The sequence below is a fragment of the Athene cunicularia genome (assembly GCF_003259725.1).
Source record: "Athene cunicularia isolate RWA chromosome 5 unlocalized genomic scaffold, athCun1 chr5_part4, whole genome shotgun sequence".
NCBI lineage: Eukaryota > Metazoa > Chordata > Aves > Strigiformes > Strigidae > Athene > Athene cunicularia.
In genome coordinates, this window is record NW_020799104.1 from 664,860 (window position 1) to 685,845 (window position 20,986).

Here is a 20,986-nt window from a genome sequence, read left to right on the forward strand (position 1 = left end):
CTTTTTTCTAATCAGCAGCCCACAGGAAAGTTCTGGCCTGTCTTATGTTTTTATTCAGGGTATAATTTTCTGGGGTTTGGGATATGACTGCACTGGAAAGCAGGAAGCTTCTCAGTGACACTCGAGCACAAGCAGCACCAGCAGCAAGGATGGGGTGAAGTGTGAGCACCCAGGTGGGGAACCCTGCAGGGCTCAGATTTCAGCCTGTGCTGCTGCCCACTTATCTTTACGACTGCTGCTACTATTACCTCTGTGGGTTATGCAGATATTATAGGTTTATTTACTACCCGCTCGCTGTGTTAAGCTCTTCATCAGGTGGCATTACTACCCTCGATGGCGAATGCAGTATTGGTGCTCTTCACAGCTGAGCAGGTCAGCATTGTCTTTTTCCAGCTGTAGAAACAGCTGGCACTGTAAAAGAAAGCCAATTTGATCTGGGGGAGAGATGTTGTAAAAAAGTGGGTAACGAACCAGAAGTCTTGACAGTATTGCTGTCTGGATCTGAGAGGACCAGGTTGCAGTTTGAGACCCACGTGGCTGTCGTTACAGAAGGGGGTGATGAAGTGCTCACCTGAGGCCAATTCAGACTAGCCTGCCCATCTGGCTGCAAACTAATTGTTTAATCTTTTAAGTTACTTTTCAGCTGAATTGGCTGGCCTGTTTCTTGTGGAGCCGTAAGATTGCAGGTAGTAAGACAAGAGAGGATTTCCCTGCTGGGCATCAGGGTGATTTTTTGAATCAATCTAAGCAGATCAGGAAATTGCGCTTTAAATTCTATGAAATTCTTAAGTTTGAGCACCATCATCCTCCAGGCTGATACCTGTTGAGTGCCAAGTTGGCATTATTTTCCTAATTTGCAGCCACGATATCATAAGATCTCCTGTGGTTTTCAATTAAGAATCCAGTTTCCTTTTTGTCGTATAGCATTTTTTTTTCAGATCTGAATGCTTTTTATTTCCTCAGTTATCATTTTGTAATGCCTTCATACTCTAAAGGTATGAACTGAAGAGTATGAGAACTGGTATATATTTTACATTACACAGTATATTTTACAAGCTGCCAAAAGTACTCTGAATGCAGTGAGTGTGCTGGGTCAAGTTTTCTCTGCAAACCTTGCATGATTGTCCGGTGTAGCTGCTTAGTTTTTCCATTCAAATTCTCTTTGAAATTATTGTACCTAAAATGGATTTTTATTTTTAGGAGGTAATAATAGTCTTTGATAATTTCTTGCAGTGGAAGTCTTGAACTTTCAGAGTCAGAAATGATCAGGTATAAATAAATGTAAGGTTGGATTTTACTACTAAAGTTTTGGTTTTAGAGTTTTTTGTTTACACACCGCATTCATCTTAAAATGATAATGACTGCTACATTTATTTAATAATAATAACTTTCTATTAGGTTGAAGGGGTTTGCTATTATTAGAAAGTGCTTACTTGCCGATTACAAACTGAGGTCAGATCTGGAAGTGAAGATCTGAAGACTGAAGAAATATATCATGCATGCTGCTTAACTTGAGATGATTTCCTGTTGGACTGACATAACTTTACAAACAAATTCAGCAACATTGTAGTTGTCACTTTGATTTCTGCTGCCAGGTAATGGTTGATAGGAGTTTGGTTCTTGTTGCATTGTTTTTCTGTCAACACACACATGCTGGATTGGTAACATACCACTCCAAATTCCCAAATGCTAAATTCAGACCTCGCGCTCCTGAGACTTTTATTGAAAGTTAAAACCAGAAGCTGTCCCTGGATATCATTCTGCTTCTGAATGAACAATAAGTCGAGATCCTTCATCTTTCAGAATAAGACTTTCTAAATGGTGATGCCTACATAACTCCCTGCAAGAAATCACTTCCCGGATGCAGTTTGTCACTGAAAGCGGAGCTCATAGTTGACTTTGCTCCCCATGACTGTGTAGTACCATGCCAGCAGTCTTTAGATGTCAGAGGAACAGTGTTATTTTTGAATGGGTGATCAAGTGCTTTAAACACAGTAAAACTTTCCCTTGTTTTCTTTGCAAATTCATCTCATTAGCTTGCACATACCATGGTAGTTTCTCTAGCAAATGAGGCATGAATAGGTGCTACATGCAGTGCATGACACTAGTTTTGTGTGCAACCAGTTCAAAGTGAGGTGGGGCCCAAAGGAGGAAATATGAAATATGACTAAGTAGTACTTCAACTAACAACATCATTAGGTTTTTTTGAAACAGTATTTTCTGTGCTTCTCTGGATTGTTGCAGATACTTGCTCACCCTTTACTGGCAACAGTTAAATCCATAATCTCCACATTCATAGGGTAAAAATTAACTGGTGGCAGTAGCACCTATTCTTTTCTATTCTACTGGTGATGTAAGAAAATTAATTTGCTCAGGCAGAAAATGTTTATGTAGATAGCCACACACCAAAATGGCTCCATGCTAAAAGAAGCAGTTCAGCTTTTGATACTTAGCTAAATTTAGCCAAAACCACCATTAGGGTTTTTTTGAGGGGGAAGATAAAAGGAACAAATGTTTTCATCTTAGAGGATAGGATCAATGCTCAGTAGGGAGGCTTGCAAAGAATGTAGACTTCACCGTCAGTAGTCTAAAGAAAGTAGATTTGAGCTTCTCATCTGTCTCACAGCCAAGAAAACATGGCCCAAGGATTAATCAAGATACATTAAATATTAAAATGACCAGGAACTTTGCTGTTGTCCTGTTCAAGTTCTCTGCAGTAAGAGAGAGACCCAGAAATGAGTCCAAGTTGTTTGGAAAGTTGACAAAAAAATGAAGAGCAGGAGCGCAGGAGGTTCTCCTGCACATGTATATATAGCAGACTTTTCTAGTAAATTGTGATGTCACCAAGTTTGGACAGACATCATGGGGGTGGGACAGCCCACGTGGAGATATCAGCACTAACAGTCAGGTAGTGCTTACATCTTTATGCAGTAGCTAGTTCCATATCCTGAAAGCATTTAAGGAAACTGAGCAGATCCAGGAATATCTTAGTGTAGACCATCTACCTCAACAGTCATTATGTTAAAATGTGAGAGCTTGCTGTCCTTGTCACCTTTTGTCCTTTCATCCTGCCATCACATACTCCTGTCCCATTTCCTTGCTTCTGTTCTCATACTGAATCCTCCGTGAGCTAATTTCAAGTACTAGTTCAGATAAAGCACCTGCTAGGGGATTGTGTCCTCTTCTACTACTGAGTTTGGGTTAGCTTACAAGAAAGCCTGGTGGGCACCTGAGCTAATACTAACTGAGCTGATACTAACTGGTATCACACTGGCAGGTGGGAGGAAATGGGGCTGGAAGCCTGGAAGTGAGCCTTCAGATCAGCTACGGTGCTCACACACCACCTTCTCAACTGCAGTGGCTTTTCCCCAACCTGGTCAGGCAGCAGCATTGATTTGGCATGAGGACACGGCTGGGGTGTTTCAGCTGTGGAGTGAAGTGCCATAGCTTACTGAGCCCAGTTAGGGACCAGTAAAAATCTGGCATGTAACCACTCTTGTCTGTGACTTATCTGTAATGTCACTCCTCATTGAGCTGCCAATTCCTGTGCATAGCTGGGGAAACTGAAGCACTGTCTCCTGTATCAGAGCTTTCAGTCTTTGCTTACCTCTTGATTTTGTCGTTTACATCTTAATTCTAAAGGCAATAGGTCTTACTGCTAGGCTGGTGTCTTAAATTAGTTGCATGGAGGAGCTGACTTGAAAGTGAAGTAATTTATGCCTATTGAGGGACATGATGCAGGAATTTTAAAGCTATAAAAGAAAATAGGTTTATGCAATTGAAGTTTAAGGTACCTAGTATTTCAGCAGTAAGTACTCTTGGTATGTTGTAAGAAATTTGCTTGCCTTGTGCTTAGAATTTGTGTACCTGAATAAACTAAAATAGATTTAAAATTAAAGCGTGGTTTGAATTGAATTCTCAAATAACAACATTGCTTGAAGTACAGATGTAAATTATGGACATATTATGAATGCTCAGAGGACAGAAAACCTCCTAACAGGCAAACTGTAGTTGAATGAATATAACTTCATACCTTTTAAAATTGTTCCAATTAGGAGAATGTCTCACATGATGGACTGTTGAAATGTCTTGCAGGTGGATTCACCAATGAACTTGAGGAACCCGCATGATTTGGTAATACTAATGAGACAAGAAACAACAGTTAACTACCTCAAAGAACTGGAGGTAAAGCTTAATGTTAAGTACTAACTAATTTCTGAAAATACAGGTGCTTTTTTTTTTTTCACAGGCTTTTTAGTGATAGATTTAGATGTGGAATGTAAATAATTTGTGGCATAATTCTGCTTCAGAGAAAAGATGAAGAATCTCTCCGATCTCAAGAATTTTGTGCCTCAAGTTTGCTCAGCTGGTTATCATTGTCCCCAGTTGCATCATTCCCTCTTGTTATCCATAAATCCTAACATTTTTAAGTAAAGTCATTCAGGTACTGGATTCTGTTGCTGACTACTGTATTCCAGAAGAGTACAGAGCAGGTCACCTCTGTTTTTCTTCAAGCCCATTTATTATTGAAAAAGGGTCTGAGAACACCCTTCTAGAAAGGACTTTAATGAACTTTGAACTGATAACTTAAACTAGAGTTTAAATATAACATGGGCTGGGCAAGCTAACATGTCACAGCCTTTCTTCTGGCCAAACACTCCTTTTTCTTGTGTCAGCTTTGGTTTTTAGCATAAATAGCTAAATGGGAGGTTCGATGAGAACCAGAGGCAGCTTTAGGTGAATGGGACAAGTGAAAGGGAGGGGAAAAAAGCAGGACTGCTTCTCGTGTGACTGTATTCAGCCAGTCTTTCGCATTGAGGTATACTCATTTTTGTGGTAATGGACATTTTAGCTATGGATGGAACAATAATTGTAAGCTTTTCAGGACATGGATTGTGGGTTTGGAAATTACGAACGTACAATTTGTGGCATACGAATGACCTTCAGCAGAAGTTATCTATTGTAAGATCTGGGACAAGTTGCTACTACTATTTATCTCTCTAGTACTGCATAGTAGTGGGTAATCAAATGTGTATGGCTTTAATTAAAAATGTAAATTCTCTTCTCATTTCACATATACAAATCCTCATGATATTTAATGGGTTTTCAATTTGCAGATCTAGGTAAGAATTAAATAGAGCTTACTGTGCTGGGACAGATCCTCAGGCCATTCCCTGCTCACAGTAATCAATACCTGTGAGTTTTATGGGGTGAAAAGTAGCTCCTAAGGCACATCCTAAGCTGATCTATAGAAATTAGCATGGTACTTAGCACACTGAGTGGTTAAGAAGTTCATTTTGTTTACAGTCTCTAATATTATTTCCATGAGGTCTAACAGTGGAGAAGAGTCCAAATATGGAAAAGTTAACAACTGGTCCTTCTTTTTCTGAATTGCCTATCATGAATTTGGAATGTTCTTAGCCCTCTTTTTAGGTACAGAAGGAGAAACAAGGACCTATTCAAGTTGTATTACTTCTCATTAAAGCGTTTGTATTCCATCTAAATAAAAGAACCAAGTCCTACAGATGTTATAAAATACAAGGAAATAGTCCCAAAATTTGAAGAGATTATTTGAAGAAAATCTAAACCAGACTTTGTTTTAAGGAAAAAGTTAGACTCTTCAACTCCTAGCAACTATAGAGTTTGCTTTCGTCCGTATGCATTCTTCTGTTTGGGTTTTTTTTTTTTTTATTCCTACAGAAACAGTTAGTTGCTCAAAAGATTCATATAGAGGAAAATGAGGACAGAGACACAGGGCTGGAACAAAGGCATAATAAAGAGGATCCGGACTGCATTAAAGCAAAGGTGCCCTTGGGTGACCTAGATCTATACGATGGCACGTACATCACCTTAGAGAGCAAAGATATCCGGTAATAAGATGTTTTATATTTTAAGACCTTAACTGAATGAAAAAATCAACAAAACCTCTAAATGCAAGTAAAAAGAAAAATACTATCACGATCTGTTCTTCAGATGACAGTTGTTTTATTTTGTGTCAGCGTGAAATAAAACTGAAACAACCTCTGCTACTAATAATGAAAGGGTATGACATAAAAGCTGTTTCCCAAAAACTGTCCATGTTAGTTCTACCCTGAAACTTCCCCGTTCTGTTCCAAGGCTCCCAGTCAGTTCTACCACTGTAACTCTACTGATACGACCAGACATGTGAATTAAACTGAAGTGCGTCATGTAGAAGGGGTTTCGTGTGCTTTGTGTATTTTGAGCTAGATACACTTCTGGTCGTGAGAACTGTCTTGACTTAAATTTGAATGAAATTCTGTTGATTACCAAACTGTTGAACCTCCTGGTCATATTTCACCCCCTGTGTTTAGCAAGTGAAGGATGTGTGGACAGTCTGCTTGACATTCAGCTTCACTGGTAATTCATCTTCAAGGCTGACTGTTTCGGTTTTGTAGTTTTACTTTTTTAACATAATCATATGACCACTTGAAGTGGGAAAAGATTAATTTTATCCTCAGATACCTTCATTTAGGCTTCTTGCTAATACTTGGGGTTTGATTGTTTCAGTTGAAGAGTCTTCTAATCTGCTTGCGTTGCCATTTTCCTGGCAGATAGATCATTAATCATAGTAATGATACACGAGGTTGATGCTCATGCATTTTGGAGGCTATCCAAATGTTGATGTTTTCTCTAAAGCAGACAGAAATTTATTTACTTTATCCTATAGTGATGACATCCTGATTCAGCTGGAATCTGGGAAGACATCAGAAATGATCTGCTCAAACACAGGATTTTTGTAATGGTCAAATCAGAATACTGTGTCTGTCAACTACAATACTGTCTCTTATGAACTTTAGCAGTATTTTAATCTGGAGTCTGCTGTATTATGTTGTTATGTCCTCAGACCTGAAGACTATATCGACACAAAGTCACCAGTGCCTCCAGACCTGCAGCAGCCAGACTGTACAAAAGTTCTAGATCTTCCATACAGTATTCACGCTTTTCAGCACTTACGGGTAAATAAGCAAATGCAAGTATGATTTTTTTCCCCATCAGGAAGAGGAATAGAAAACTTACTGGTAGGTCTCAGTCACGGTTGAAAGGTATTGTAATCTTTCAAGACTGTTTCAGACTTTTTTTAAACCACAATTGTGCCCCAGTTAAAGTATCCTGTTTCTCTTTTGTCATTGTTTGCCTTATTTTAGAGGGCATTTTTAGGAAAATGGAGTATTGTTTTCATAATACGTTTCATTAGTTAAATGGTAGCTTTCACTGGAAGTGCTTCTAACTTGTGAACTGTTTCAGTTGAAATTGGAGAGTGCTGAACATGGTCCTTAAACTGTATGGAGATTCAGGGTCAGAAAATTGTTTGCAGGCTTGTCTGTAGCTTCTAACACACTTGACTCTCTCTTTGGTATCTGAATGCCAAGCCCTAACCCAGAGGATGAGATAATTGTTCTTTACTAGTACAAAGTTCATCTGCTTTAGAAAGGTAACAGTGGAAGTGTGATGCAAAAATTGTTTTTGTCAACAATATTATATGAGCAAATTTTCTAATGAAGATACAGCTTTAGTGCTTGTACTTTGATATTTCTTTTATTGCAGTTCTTTAAAATAACTTTTCATCTACAAATAAGGATTTTCTTATGGAAAAAACAGGAACTGAAGTTTTTTAGCTCTGTTCCTGGGTCTATATGTACTTTTGAAGGAAGTTTGTTTGTTGCTGGGGAAGGAAGAAAGAGAAGAAGAGATGTAGGGATACTCCCATAGTGTGCCTGTAACCTGACAAACATGAGTTATGTGCTTCAGTGGTCATTAGTGAAATCAGTAAGCTGCCAGATACACAGTGCTACCAGAAATTAGTATTTCTCCTGTAGTGTTCACAAGCAGAGGCTACTTTTGTCTACTTCTAATGTTTGCCTATCTGCGATAATATATATTATTTATCCATCAGATGTGACATTATCCTGTCAGGTTCCAAAGATCTTTATATGAAAGGATGATAGGAATGTAAAATCACCAAGCTGTAAATTTTCCTGGGAGTTAAGCTCTTGTGTATATTTCTCTACTTTTAGTTAAAGTGTCAGCAAATACCTATATTCAATTTTTATTTTAGGGTGTCCAAGAAAGAGTTAATCTTTCCGCGCCCTTGTTACCTAAAGAAGATCCAATCTTCACATACTTATCACGGAGGCTGGGAAGAAGTATAGAGGAAATAGGTCATCGTATTTATGATGGGCTAATGAAGGTATGAAACTAATCTTGCTGCATGCACAAAAAGAGTGTTAGAAAGGTCTCGCAAGATTAGATATGCCTGGTACATGCTGTCAGATCCAGTACTAGTTTTGCACATATGTTTTTGGCTTACGTTTTAGTTACAAAATGGCAGACTGAAAAAAACGTTTATGCTAGGCAAGTAAAGGTAGGAGAAGGCATCAGCAAAGCCAGTAAATAGATACTTACTGTCATCTTTAATGACAGACTGATGGTCTGGCAAGCCACATTCATTGCTTTGTTAAAGTAATAATAAAAGTAATAAACAAAAATGCAGGTGCTTAAAGGAACAAAGAAGAAACAATAGTGCTGAAATGTGTATGTTTTTATTAAATGCCTTCCTGTAAAATATAGGAACTCTTATTGAAGTCCAGCTAAGCTGCTGATGCTTAAACTACAGTCACCTCTCTTTTCATCTCATTTTTAATTTTTACCTGTCTGAAAGGCAGAAGTTCTGTTTCTTTAATACCTTTAGATGCTAGTTCATTCTTACTGAACATTCATAACTATCTCCAAATGGCAGCTTTTCAGAGGAAGAGGGTAATTTAGAGCAGGTTTGGTGCTCATATTTCCATCACATAGTAATTAAAGCCCTGATTAACCTTCTAGTTTATGTCTTGGGAGTAATACGATTCATGTGTTTCTCTTTACTGCAGAACTCTTCTTCCTGGGTTCTCTATAATATGGCTTCTTTTTACTGGAGAATAAAGAATGAGCCGTACCAAGTAGTAGAATGTGCCATGCGTGCCCTTCATTTTTCTTCAAGGTAAGAATTGCTAATAAAGATTTCTTTTCAGATTGATTTTCTAGTTATCCTAATTAGTAAACAGGTTTTAGTTTCTAAGACTGTAAAGAATAATCCATGTTACTTGTTCCTAATCATTATGTAAGATACTAGGCATATATATAGTTTAGACATTTTTCTACCAAATTGCATTTAATATGTGACTGACAAATGTATCCTTACGCATGATTCTTACACAGTCTGACCTTCTATTAATGTCTGGTTTTTATTTTCATTTTCTTTTCTTCTTTTAGGCAAAATAAAGATATTGCACTGGTAAATTTGGCAAATATTCTGCACCGGGCTCACTTCTCTGCAGATGCAGCTATTGTCGTCCATGCAGCTCTGGATTACAGTGACTTCTTTACCAGCTATTACACTTTGGGAAATATATATGCAGTAAATACCATCTTTATTTTCCAAGACTTGTAGAAAACCAATTACTTAATCTTTGTGGCTTGACTTGTAATGCTTTACTCTTAAAACGTGTCTGTGTTCCACATGCATTTCATGCTTAACGCTTAAGATTCTGTCAAGATATTTTCATCCAAAAGTCTGTCTTTCAGCAAAGGTTTTTATCTGCACTTGGAAAAAAATTGCAGGGAAAGTCTCCTGCAGCCTTTCTCTAGCAGATACAGTGTCTTGAGTTTCAGAAATGACAGGCTGCTTGTTACCACAATGTAAAATTCGGGTTAATGACTTCTTTAAAAATGGAATATTTTCTATTAACTATTACTGAACAATAGCTAATTTTCTTTCTTGGTCATTCTTCAGATGCTTGGAGAGTACAACCACTCAGTCCTGTGTTACGATCATGCTCTACAGGCCAAACCAGGGTTTGAGCAAGCTGTAAAAAGGAAGCATGCTGTCCTATGTCAGCAAAAACTTGAGCAAAAATTGGAAGCCCAGCATAGGTAACTAAAGAAACATCCTAGTGACAGTTCATACAGTCACACTTTTGTTGTTCTGTTACAGCAATTACTTACATTTCAAATAGAATAATGATTTTCAACTTTCTATATTTCTTTGACTATGCAATAAAATTATTTATAAGAATACTTTAAGAAACATGAAGTTGAAAATGTGCAACACTGTAGGAACTGCTGTTTTAAAAAGCATTCAAAGTAAATCTATTTTACTGTTGAACTTTCAAGATCACTTCAGCGAACATTAAATGAATTGAAGGAATATCAGAAGCAGCATGACCATTACCTTAGGCAACAAGATGTTTTAGACAAGTACAAGCTCATCCAGGAGGAACAAATCTTGAGGAACATCATTCACGAGACACAGATGGCAAAAGAAGCTCAATTAGGTACAACTTTTTAGAGTTCATGCTCATTATAGCAATGGAGAATTGCACATATTCAGATTAATGTCAGGACATAACTTCTTAGTGTATTAAGATGGCTGTGAGTGGCTGTTGTGTTTAACTTATTAAAACAAGAGATTGTAATATGTTCTTGAACAGGGGTTTTTTGAGTCTTTTGCAGACAGCATTTCCTATGTGATGATTAAATAAATAAAAAAGATTGACTGAATTAGGGGTGGAGGGGTTGAATGTATGCTGTCTTTGTCTCTTCGGAAACATCACTTCTTTCTTTCTTTCTTTCTTTCTATCTATCTATCTATCTATCTATCTATCTATCTATCTATCTATCTATCTATCTAAAAAAACCTGTTTCGTGCTTTGCAGGGAATCACCAGATTTGTAGACTGGGCAACCAGCAGCATAGCTTGCACTGCCAGTGGGACCAGCCTGTTCGTTATCACCGCGGAGACATTTTTGAAAATGTGGAATATGTTCAGGTTTGTCTGTGAATTGATACCACTGCTTTAAGGTGAATCCTATTTGCCTTATTAGCAAAACAGTTCCATTTTCTTGAGGCTTGTCAAAGGGGTATCGGGTGTGGTAATTATAGTGAGATATCATTTAGTCTCTTTTCCAGAGTGTAAAGTATTTAATGCTAGTTTCTTTTGCTAGTAATACAAGCTGAGATCAGCTGTGGATTATAGAAATGTAGAGGATTCATTGTATAAGACTTTGTTTTTACTTAAGAAAGAGAACTGTTAGAATTATTTGAATCAAAAAACTTTATAATATAGTCAAAGCCTTAGTTTCCTATGATTTTCCAGCCACTTCTATATTGACTGCTTTGCTTTTTCAACCTGCATAGAATAGCCAAGTATTTCATTCTAGGAAGTATAAGAATCCTCACTTGAGGAATTACAGCTTTCTCTTAAATAAGTATGCTACATTTCAGACATACTAGCAGGAGTGTAACATGTTTAATTTTCCCATTTAGTTTCCTTCAGAGAGGACAGGAAAAAGCATTAGGCAGTTAATGAAGAGGCAGAAGTTTTCTAAGGAGTTCATTTTCTTTTCTAATGTATGTCCGGTATATGAAACAAGAACTATTCTTTGGTGGAAAGAGCATTCCAACATCACAGCTTGAAAGTGTGCTTAAAATAATATTGTATCGATCGCTTATCTCCACAGCCTTAAAATGGTTCATAGTTTCTTTTGTTTATTACACTGTCATATGACTTGAGCTACACAACTTTTGCATGCTCCTTCCAATTTAACCTTTTTTCCTACCAGAAGGAGCACAAACCCACCATAAGCAATTAAATGGAAGAGCAAAGCTCAGTGGTGTTGAATCTAGTGAGTGCTTTTGCAGCCCAGAAATAAGGTGTTACCCCGGTATGTGCTTGTTGTGTATTCTGAACTATACAGTGCACCAAGGAAATTTGTTACAGGAATACTGAGAAGTTTTGGAAGCCAGGTGTATACTCATACTGAAATCCAGAATGACAGCCACCCAGGCAACACCACTGCTGTGTTAGAACTACAGACAGAGATTATGGTTTCATTTATTTTGCAATGTGGAATGTGTTCTGGAGTTTCCCCTTAACTAGCTTAAGAAACAGGAATAATTATTTTTAATTGTGCTATGTTTTCTTCTTGGGTGTTCTTCCTACTATAATAATTACAAATTCAGATTATCAAGATAATTTTGCAAGCCACGAGTCTTAGTAACTCTGACTTAAATTAGAGCTATGCAGTCTAGATAAGTAGATTATGTTTGCTTGGTACATTTTAGCATGTTTTTGTTGGTTTGCACTTGTGTTTTCATTGCTGACTTGTTTACAACATGAGTATTACTTTTCTATGGTGTGAGTGGATCAGGAGACTCAAAGTTCCATTTTTTTCCTGCTACCCAAATTTGAGCTCATCAGTGAAGCTTCACTACATAAATGGTGGGGAAAAAAATAATTTGCAGAAATTCAGACAGTAATATGCTATCTCTTTTCTATATTTAATGTTGTTTTTCTGTTGTTTGCAGTTTGGTGAAGACTCTTCAACTTCTAGTATGACATCTGTGAATTTGGATCTTCACGCAAACCAAAGCGACCACAGCCAGTCCTTGCAGTCTTCCCCTGTTGCTCGTTCTATCGTTTCAGTGTGGAGTGTAGAATCCAATAGAGTAAGTGAAGTGGATAAGCTTTGCCCCTTTAAAGAGGAGTTGTGAAAGAGTGAAGCTCTTTCTTGTTTATGTGAAACATATTAGCATTTGGGCTACACTTTTGATGTGTGGCAGAACTGGAGAATGTAGCATTCTGAATTTTCTTCAGCATATAAGCATCTCTGTAATTTCTCTGTACCAGTTTCCCATCATTTGAAACTACTACAGTGCAGAAGGGGTTGTTCTTAGCTGACTTTGTAAACATTTGCTGCAAATAAAGCAGTACAACTGAGTAAAGATAAACTGAACTGCTGATATTCCAGAAAAGATAGAAGAATAATAGTTGTAAAGATCTCTGCTCTTTTTTTTTTTTTTTCCTCCAGACTATTCCTTATGTTTTTATTACCTTGTTAATTAGAATATTTAAAATGTTGAGAAAATAATAAAAAATAATTCCTTTGCCCCTTAGGACAAACAGCATATTCTTTGGCCTCAGCGATCAGAGTGCATGAAATCGTTCCCCAAAATTCCTGACCCAGAAGAACTGCCAACTTATTTCCTGCCTCCAGAAAATAGAGGATTCAGGCAAGTGTTGATTTTTAAAAATTGTATTTGTAAATTTTCACTAATGAGCATTTTCTTTCTGGAGAGGATGGATGCAGTTAGTAATCAGCAGCACAGATGTGTTCAGACCTCTTTCTCTGGCCATTCCACAGAAGGAGGGTCTTTTCCTTTATTGTCATCTTTGCTATAACTGTAACAGTCAGATCCAATTTCATGGTGATTCTGCCCTGACTCTTAGTACAAGGTGAATACATGAAATATCTACAGTATTACTAAAAGAATGGGGATTTAAGCACAAGTCTGAACGTCTTGTAGAATATTTTAAAAAAATAAATCCTTGAGAACGAGCTGAATATCTATTTAATAACTACAATTGACTGTTGTACATTGCATACATCGTCTTAGCATTAGTTATGACAACACAACATTGTGAAGACCAGAAAATACTAAAAAAGGATTAGGAGTGAAAAGCCCTGGCTTGTTGCTTTGGGACAGAGGTAGAAAATGAGCTTAGTTGTGGAATAGTCAGTAATATTTGTTATTACATACGATAAAATAAATGTGTCTATGTTGCAATGGCTACCTTACATAGATCAATGCAATTTCATCATATCCTACTCACTTTTGTAATAGCAATAATAAGAAATCTTTCTTCTCCTAGTCAGTATTAATTCTAGTATTGAGCATGTGTTAAAACAAAGATTCCCATCCACAAATGTCCTGAAGCTTCCTTTGAAAAAAAAAAAAAAAAAAAAAAAAAAATCTTCCCAAATAATTTGTCTACCTCTTGATATTTTTGAAGTCAAACTTCAGGTTAAAAAGCTTCAGAATTTTCTTGTTCACTTCTCTATTTAGTCCTAAACTTCATACAAGCCTTATTAACATAATACGAGTACCTTCTGTGTCTTAATCTCTGTTGCATTATTTACAGGTATTCTGTGCTTAAAAATGGAAAGTAAAGACATTACTTATTAATGGCTTTTCAAGGGAAGAGTAGGCCTTGAACTCTCCGGGTTTGCAGTTCATGTCTTGTAGCAGTCTACAGTATGAGGCTTGTCAGTCAATATAAGCTGAATCTTATGTTTATAGATATATACAGCATGTGCTATTAATTTGTCTTGGTTCTCCCTATCACCAGAATCCAGCCAATTTTGAGTATCCCAAGAGATACTGTTGGGCATGGAGAAACCCAGGCACCAGATTGTTCTTCCATTACTGATGCTCGTAACAATGAATCTCTAAACATACTGGTCAAGGAACTAGACAGTAATCTAGATTTGAAATTCAAGATGCCAGATGATCAAGCAAGACAAGTAAGAGACCTTTTCTTGTTGGTTCTCTTCTGTTTTCAAATTATTCTCTTTATTGCCTTAAAAATCTCACTCAGAACATGAAAGACTCTGATATTTCAAAGATTACTTGATACCACAAGCCAATCATTACTTCCAGAAAAGGGGAGCAGGTGCTTTTCTAATAGGGCTGGAGGAAGGGAGAACTTCTTTCAAATGCTGACCAAAACCACACAGAATAGGAAATGTAATTTACTACTTGAAATTACTGCTTTCTTTTAAAACATCTAACAGTCACTTGACATGATTCATCTTCTTGGGGTTTCCAATAACTACTGTATTCTACCAAGTTGGTAACTTTAGGCTGAGATTAGTCCTTCATACTGCTTTCTGGAGATTGGCGGCTTTAATCGTTACATGTTCACATCATCTGTTTAGAACCATTTTTCTGGGTTTTTTTTCGCCTTACAAAAGGGAAGATATAGGCATGTGAGACTTGAATGACTTATGTAGATATATACTGTAAAATATTCAGTTGTACAAAAAATTTTTTTTAAATCTTTGTTGTCTAGGTTTTACATTCTCGTATCAACAATCAAACTATTACACAGGCGAAGATAGAAGCATTTCTAGATCGTGCCATGAGAAAGGTATGTCCCAAACTGTAGAATGAGAATTTAGAATTATTATTTGAGGCTTGTTTCTATACTTCTAAAAAGTCAGTGAGTGATGTGCAAGAAATAAGGTTATTTGCTGCCTGTAACTGAGATGAAACTAACAACTTTAAAACCCATGTTTACAAGTAAAGCACAAACATACAGAGAGGTATCCATTTAATTTAGCTTAGTATGGACCAAACAGCCCTGTAGTTACCTGTTCTTGTGATTGCAGGACATGGAGCAGCAATATATTAGCTAATCCTGGCAGCCATTTGCTTAACTGAGAGAAATATCTTGAAACTACTCTATCTTTCACCCCTCCCTGCATGCTCTTCCTCCTCCTCCCCACTAACCTGCTTTCCCCCCCAGCCTCCTCCAAAGAAACCAACCCTCTGTCAATCTTCTGTCAGGATAATGAGCACAGCATGTACATCTGTATAACACCCTGTGGAATGCCGCCTCCATCTTGCGTGGGGCCTCTGAGAGTCATCACAAATCAAATGACAGGAAGGATTGAGATAGAGTTTGCCTCTTTTTGATGTGTCAAGCTGATACTTCTCAAATTAACTCTTGTACAAGTTATGTCAATGCAGTGTATGTATGTATTGGTTTTAGTCTAGATCAGTACCATTTACTGTGGCATCTGTCTTACCCAGAAGAAAAATGAACAGTAGGGGTTGATTCCTATTATTACGCTGTTCAGAAGAGTCCTATGCATGTCTAATGTCTTACTGTTGCAGTGCACAGGTGTAAGTATTGTATTCTGTTGCCTTCATGATAAAAGTCTAAACTTCTTGCTCATTTAGGTGCTAATGTAAGAACACTGTTGTGTCGTGCCTGTTCTCTAATGATAAACTGTCTAGAGCAGGAGTGCCACAGTTGGTATCTTTGTATTGGGAAAGGGAAGGTGCTAGTAACTTACTGAGGATTTAGTTAAAGAAAGGTCATTGAGACCTGTGGATGAAGTGTAAATCAGTGAGGAGTTTGATGTGAATAACATGTAAGTAATGTTATGTATGTGCATTGCAAAATAGGGGTGATAAATACTTTTACAATTACAGTTTATGCAAGGTGCTCCAAACAAAGAGGTAATATATTCTATTGATATCTTCCAGTTCATCTTGAACTACAGGTAGAACCCTCCTGTATGAGGTGGTTTTTAAAATCTGGAAGAAAATCTGTACTGATTAACTTTTTCAACACAGTATTACTCTAATGCCAGCTTTGTTGCATTAATACAATACTACTGTAAAGATCCTTATCTGTTTCGCTTAATTCTAGCTGCATGTTTCCTGCTCATGCATGCATTTGGGTTTCAGATGTGTAGGTTGAATTGGACATTAATTTCAGTTGTTGCTTTTATACTTTAAACTCTTTGTAGAATTGGATAACACAGAATGCTGAAAATACTAACAAATAGAATGTGTTTCTAAACTGTTTCAAACCGTTCCATCTGAAAATGGATGTCTTGCATAGTTCTGTCCACCTGTCAGTATTGTAAAGTTTTGCTGTTTCTCCTCTAGGATGAGTGTTTGTTTTTTCTTGTGGGTGAAAGAGGAGGAAGGAACATTCAGGGTGTATTTGACACTTCCTCCATTCTTCCACCTACCCCCAATTGTTTGCTTGCTATCTTACAATCTTGAAGTAGTATCTAATGCATGTCACTTGTCAACTTTCGTAAGATAAATAGATAACTAAATCTTAGAAAAAACAACTCTGAAATCTTAAAATGACAGGAAATCTCAATGTTGGATATAGGACCTGGAAGGACATCTAACTATGATTTAAAAGCTGCCTGACTTTCGAATTGTAACATTTCTACATGAATCTGTGTTAATGTAATTTTAAGACTCTGAAGTGGCTCACAGATGTTGCTTCCTGAAGTGAGCTGGCCGTTATCACTTGTATCTTTTAAAGGATTTTGTGGTCATGATATAAGGCGGTTGTATGAATAGCACGTGAGCAACAGCTGCTACTAAATTACAGTTCAGACTGTAAATCGCATCAATTTGAGTAGAGTAGAGCAGATTGACTAATCTGCTAGCAGTCACAGTGAAGAGCAATTTGTATCCAGTTAATATGGTAGTATGCAAGGGTGAGTTTTGTTTTTGTTATGAAAGAGCAGGCAATTCTGTCTTCTGAGACACCACCTTGTGGGTGTTTTCATCCTTCTCCCTGACTCTCCTATAGCCAGAAGATCCTCTGTGGCTTGTGCTTAATGAAGCTGGATTGTACTGGCGTGCGGTTGGAAATAGCACCTTTGCTATCACCTGTTTGCAAAAAGCATTTAATTTAGCTCCACATGAATATCAAGACATCCCTCTGGTCAATCTTGCTAACCTCTTGATTCATTATGGTCTTCATTTGGATGCCAGCAGGCTCCTGCTGAAGGCTTTGGCCATCAACGCCTCTGAGGTAAGATGATGTTTTTTGTGTTCATTCAACAGTGAGTGTCTTTTTCCTTTGCTATTTTCTAAATATACGTTACTTACTTGTGCTTACTTACCTGTGCCTTTGTCGTTTGCACCTTATGTTAATTTTCATTTACATCCTTGATTGTACTGGGGGTGATGCTGGTTGCTGAGACTATAATCATCTAGAACAGAAGTTCTTCTAAAACACATGACAGACTTTTTGCCTCCCAGAACTTGTATTACCAGTAGTGGCCCCAGGGAATCTAGTCCTGGTGTTTTGACTACTTTTTCATCTAAAACAGAGATCCACAATGCTGTCAGCATTGTGTCTTGATTTTTAAAACCCTTAAAGTAGCATGTGTGTCACCAAGATCTTTGGCTGTATAGACATCTTTTCTGTGCCACTTGACTTTTTATCTGTACTGCTTTATTTGTCCCTAGATTTCATCTATATACCTAGAGGAAAAAGCTCGCTGACTTCCAACAATAGATTGAAAACAGGTTTTTGTATTTCTGAATGGTAACATTGTAAACATTTTGTAGGTTGTTACTTAACATCACATAGAAAGTTTCTGTATAAACTGTTTAAACTACAGAACTGACCAGAACAATTGTGAAAAGGAAGGTGGGGGTGAGGAGGGTGAATGGCAGAGGACACCTTTTCTCTGTCAAGTAATTTTGGTCTTCTATCTGAGATGCTTCAGTAAGAAGTGCAAGTGACTTTTTCCTGTCCTCCTACTTCTGTAGTTAGATAAACAGAGAACTTGCCTGCCAGGCCACCAGTCATATAGCACATAAAAAAGCTAAAAACAGAATAAGCTTTTTCAGTGTAGCATTCAGGAACAATTTTGCAATTGTTGGAAAGGAACCTAGCCCATTTGGGTGGCAGGTAAGAGTGCAAAAGGGTGCTACAGAAAGAGCTGTGCTTGAATGATGGGCCTTAAGAAGAGCACTTGAAAGCACAGCCTTGGAGGGAAGGAGGTCCTTAGCACCATGCTGTGTGAGTAGGGCTTTTCTTCAAAAATATTGGCGAGTCCTACCTCGTTACCACAATGCCTGCTCCTATTTTTTTTCAGGCATTCTCAATACCTATTCTATCAAAAAAATCTGGCAGGATAATTTGTACTTGAATAGTATTTCCTGGAATATAATGGAGAGTAAATACAAATTAAAATTAATTACAGCTACAGGGATGTGCTATATTAGCAAAAGCTTTTTTTTTAAAAAAATCCTCTTGCTCAGCTTGCACCTTTTTCTGAATAGTGTTTAATAATACAAGATGTGTTTGAAAAATCTTTAGCCACTGATAAGTCTCCAGATTTTCAGATAATGAATGTAAAATTATTTCAATGGAAAAAAAATGACTGCTGAATTACAATATTGTAGTCATTATTCTAGCATTATACCGTTAATTGCAGCAAATTACTTTGTGTAAGTGAAAGACTTTTTGTGAACAAAATGTAATGCTTTACTGTGTGCCTATATTAAAGTGCTAATTAAATTGTACCCAGTGAAAAAGGTGTTTATAATTTGTACTTTAAAAAAACTACATATTTAAGGGAGATTAGCCAAAAGCAGTGGACAAAAATACTAAGTTTTATAAAGAATTGAACGTAAACATAAATGTATACCCCTAAGCTAGTGTGACATTGTGTTTTCAGTAACCTCATTCTGCTCCAGTAAATCATGAACACTCCTGACAAGTGAAATGCATCTGTCCTGCTAGAACCCTAGTAATATTTTTACTGACATTTTGCTGACTTTTGATCATTGTAAAATGTCTCCAAGCATTGAAATTTAGTTCTTTGCTACACTGTGCAGTAAGCATTAGGTTTATGATGGGATGTAAGTCAGTATTTAATGCTTCATTTCAACTTGTGTGTATTTAACAGCTGTTTTTCATCATAGGAGGATGAAATCCGGAACACAACCTTATGTCAAAACAGCTTTTGTTTAGCACCAATGCATGAAGCTGTTAGTTCTCCATTCTAAGAATAGGCAGGCCCTATTTAAGAAGTTTTCTAAATTCTTTCCAGCCAAATTTGGGAGGGTGTGGATTGACAGGGATTTTTCCTAGTTGGCTTCAATTTTTAACAGTGAACATACTTACGCTGGGGTATGTTGCTTTTCTCTTTGCAGCCTCTGACTTTTCTGAGCCTAGGAAATGCATATCTGGCTCTGAACAACATGAGTGGAGCCCTTCAGGCCTTCAGACACGCACTGGATTTGACAACCAAGTGCTTGGAGTGTGAAAGCAGCCTGAAGATGATCCGCTGTTTGCAGTTTTACCCTTTTCTGTACAACATCACCTCTTCTGTCTGCAGTGGTAAGCAACTATTTAAAGATGGACCACAAGTGAAATACTGTCTATTTGCCTTGGGTGTTGCACCTGAAATTTGTGATTACTTTTTTTCCGAGGATCCTTCCTTTTGCTTTATAGGGCTTTCTCCCTATAAGGACCCAGGCTGAAGCACTGCTTTTAATGGAAAAGTTACAGTCCATTAAGAAGTGCTTGAGGATGATCACTTAAATATCTAGAGGCCTGCCACTGAGTGCGGATTGCTTCCTGAGTGTGTCAGTAATACCTTAACAGCCTCACTGGTATCTCTTACTGGTAAATGGGGAATGCTGCATTCAGTATTTATGGAAGTGCACATCTACACTGCTAAGCTACTCAACGGCCTCTTTGTACATCCCTTCAAATTTTACAGTTAGATGGATATATTTTCTTAAAGCTGGAGAATTTGATGAAGAGCAGTTTAGTTTAAATTCATATCCTTTCAATGTGTTCAGTGCTTTAGATAGATGCCATTTCCTACTGTTCAGTCTTTGCAGAATAGACTATATTGTGTCAACATTATTTTGTTTCTGTGGGGTCTATGAGCACTGCTCTTAACCCTCCAAAAATCTGTAAGAATGATTTTGAACCCAGTCTCTCCTCCAAAAATGTTTTAAAATATTTGAGATAGAATACTTTTATTATCCATAGTAGCTACTTGTATTTAAAAAAAACCCCAACAAACAACAATAGTAGCTTTTGGAGATAGATTCTTTTATTCCAGTGAATCCCACTGAATATTTCAAGCATTTTGTCTATATTCCATATGGCTAATATGCTGCTTATGAGCAATCTTGAAGAACATTTATGAATATATTTTGCAATCCCTTCTCTCTCAAATTGTTACTGAGGTATCTTTCCATCTAATCTTTGCTTTGTTTTTAAACAGAAACCTCACAAGAGAAATGCTTTTGATTTTTAGTATTGCTAGGACTTACTCTGAATTGTTTTTTAATTCCCTCTCCAGTGGAAAGACATGGAGAAACCTCTGACACCATCTAGAATTACACTATCTAAACATAGGCTAGAGGCCATCATATCTCCTGCTTCAGTATGGATGATGCCATTGTAGGAGAAATTCCAGGACTATGTCATTATAATAATACTATCTTTTATAGCCTTATGCATTTTGCTCTGATTGACAGCACATCGGTTGTGCAGAAAAATTAATGCTGTTTGGCTAAATGTAGTGTAGTAAGTGGTATTATGGCCCAGCTGATGGGTCTCTCACTGACT

The 20,986-nt window shown here is 37.2% G+C and overlaps 1 protein-coding gene across 1 annotated transcript in view; it reads left to right on the forward strand.

The window, feature by feature from the left end:
• The first annotated feature begins 333 nt into the window (after positions 1-333).
• Positions 334-20,986, forward strand: part of TTC17 (tetratricopeptide repeat domain 17) — a 49,633-nt gene continuing 28,980 nt past the window's right edge. Inside the window, exons 1-16 of the mRNA XM_026850933.1 lie at positions 334-372; positions 4,096-4,185; positions 5,701-5,870; positions 6,866-6,977; positions 8,078-8,209; positions 8,892-9,001; positions 9,274-9,418; positions 9,794-9,933; positions 10,174-10,334; positions 10,716-10,828; positions 12,367-12,507; positions 12,956-13,071; positions 14,189-14,363; positions 14,912-14,989; positions 17,189-17,413; positions 19,552-19,738. Coding sequence (XP_026706734.1) covers positions 334-372; positions 4,096-4,185; positions 5,701-5,870; positions 6,866-6,977; positions 8,078-8,209; positions 8,892-9,001; positions 9,274-9,418; positions 9,794-9,933; positions 10,174-10,334; positions 10,716-10,828; positions 12,367-12,507; positions 12,956-13,071; positions 14,189-14,363; positions 14,912-14,989; positions 17,189-17,413; positions 19,552-19,738 — 2,134 coding nt within the window. The remainder of the gene's footprint in view (positions 373-4,095; positions 4,186-5,700; positions 5,871-6,865; positions 6,978-8,077; positions 8,210-8,891; positions 9,002-9,273; positions 9,419-9,793; positions 9,934-10,173; positions 10,335-10,715; positions 10,829-12,366; positions 12,508-12,955; positions 13,072-14,188; positions 14,364-14,911; positions 14,990-17,188; positions 17,414-19,551; positions 19,739-20,986) is intronic.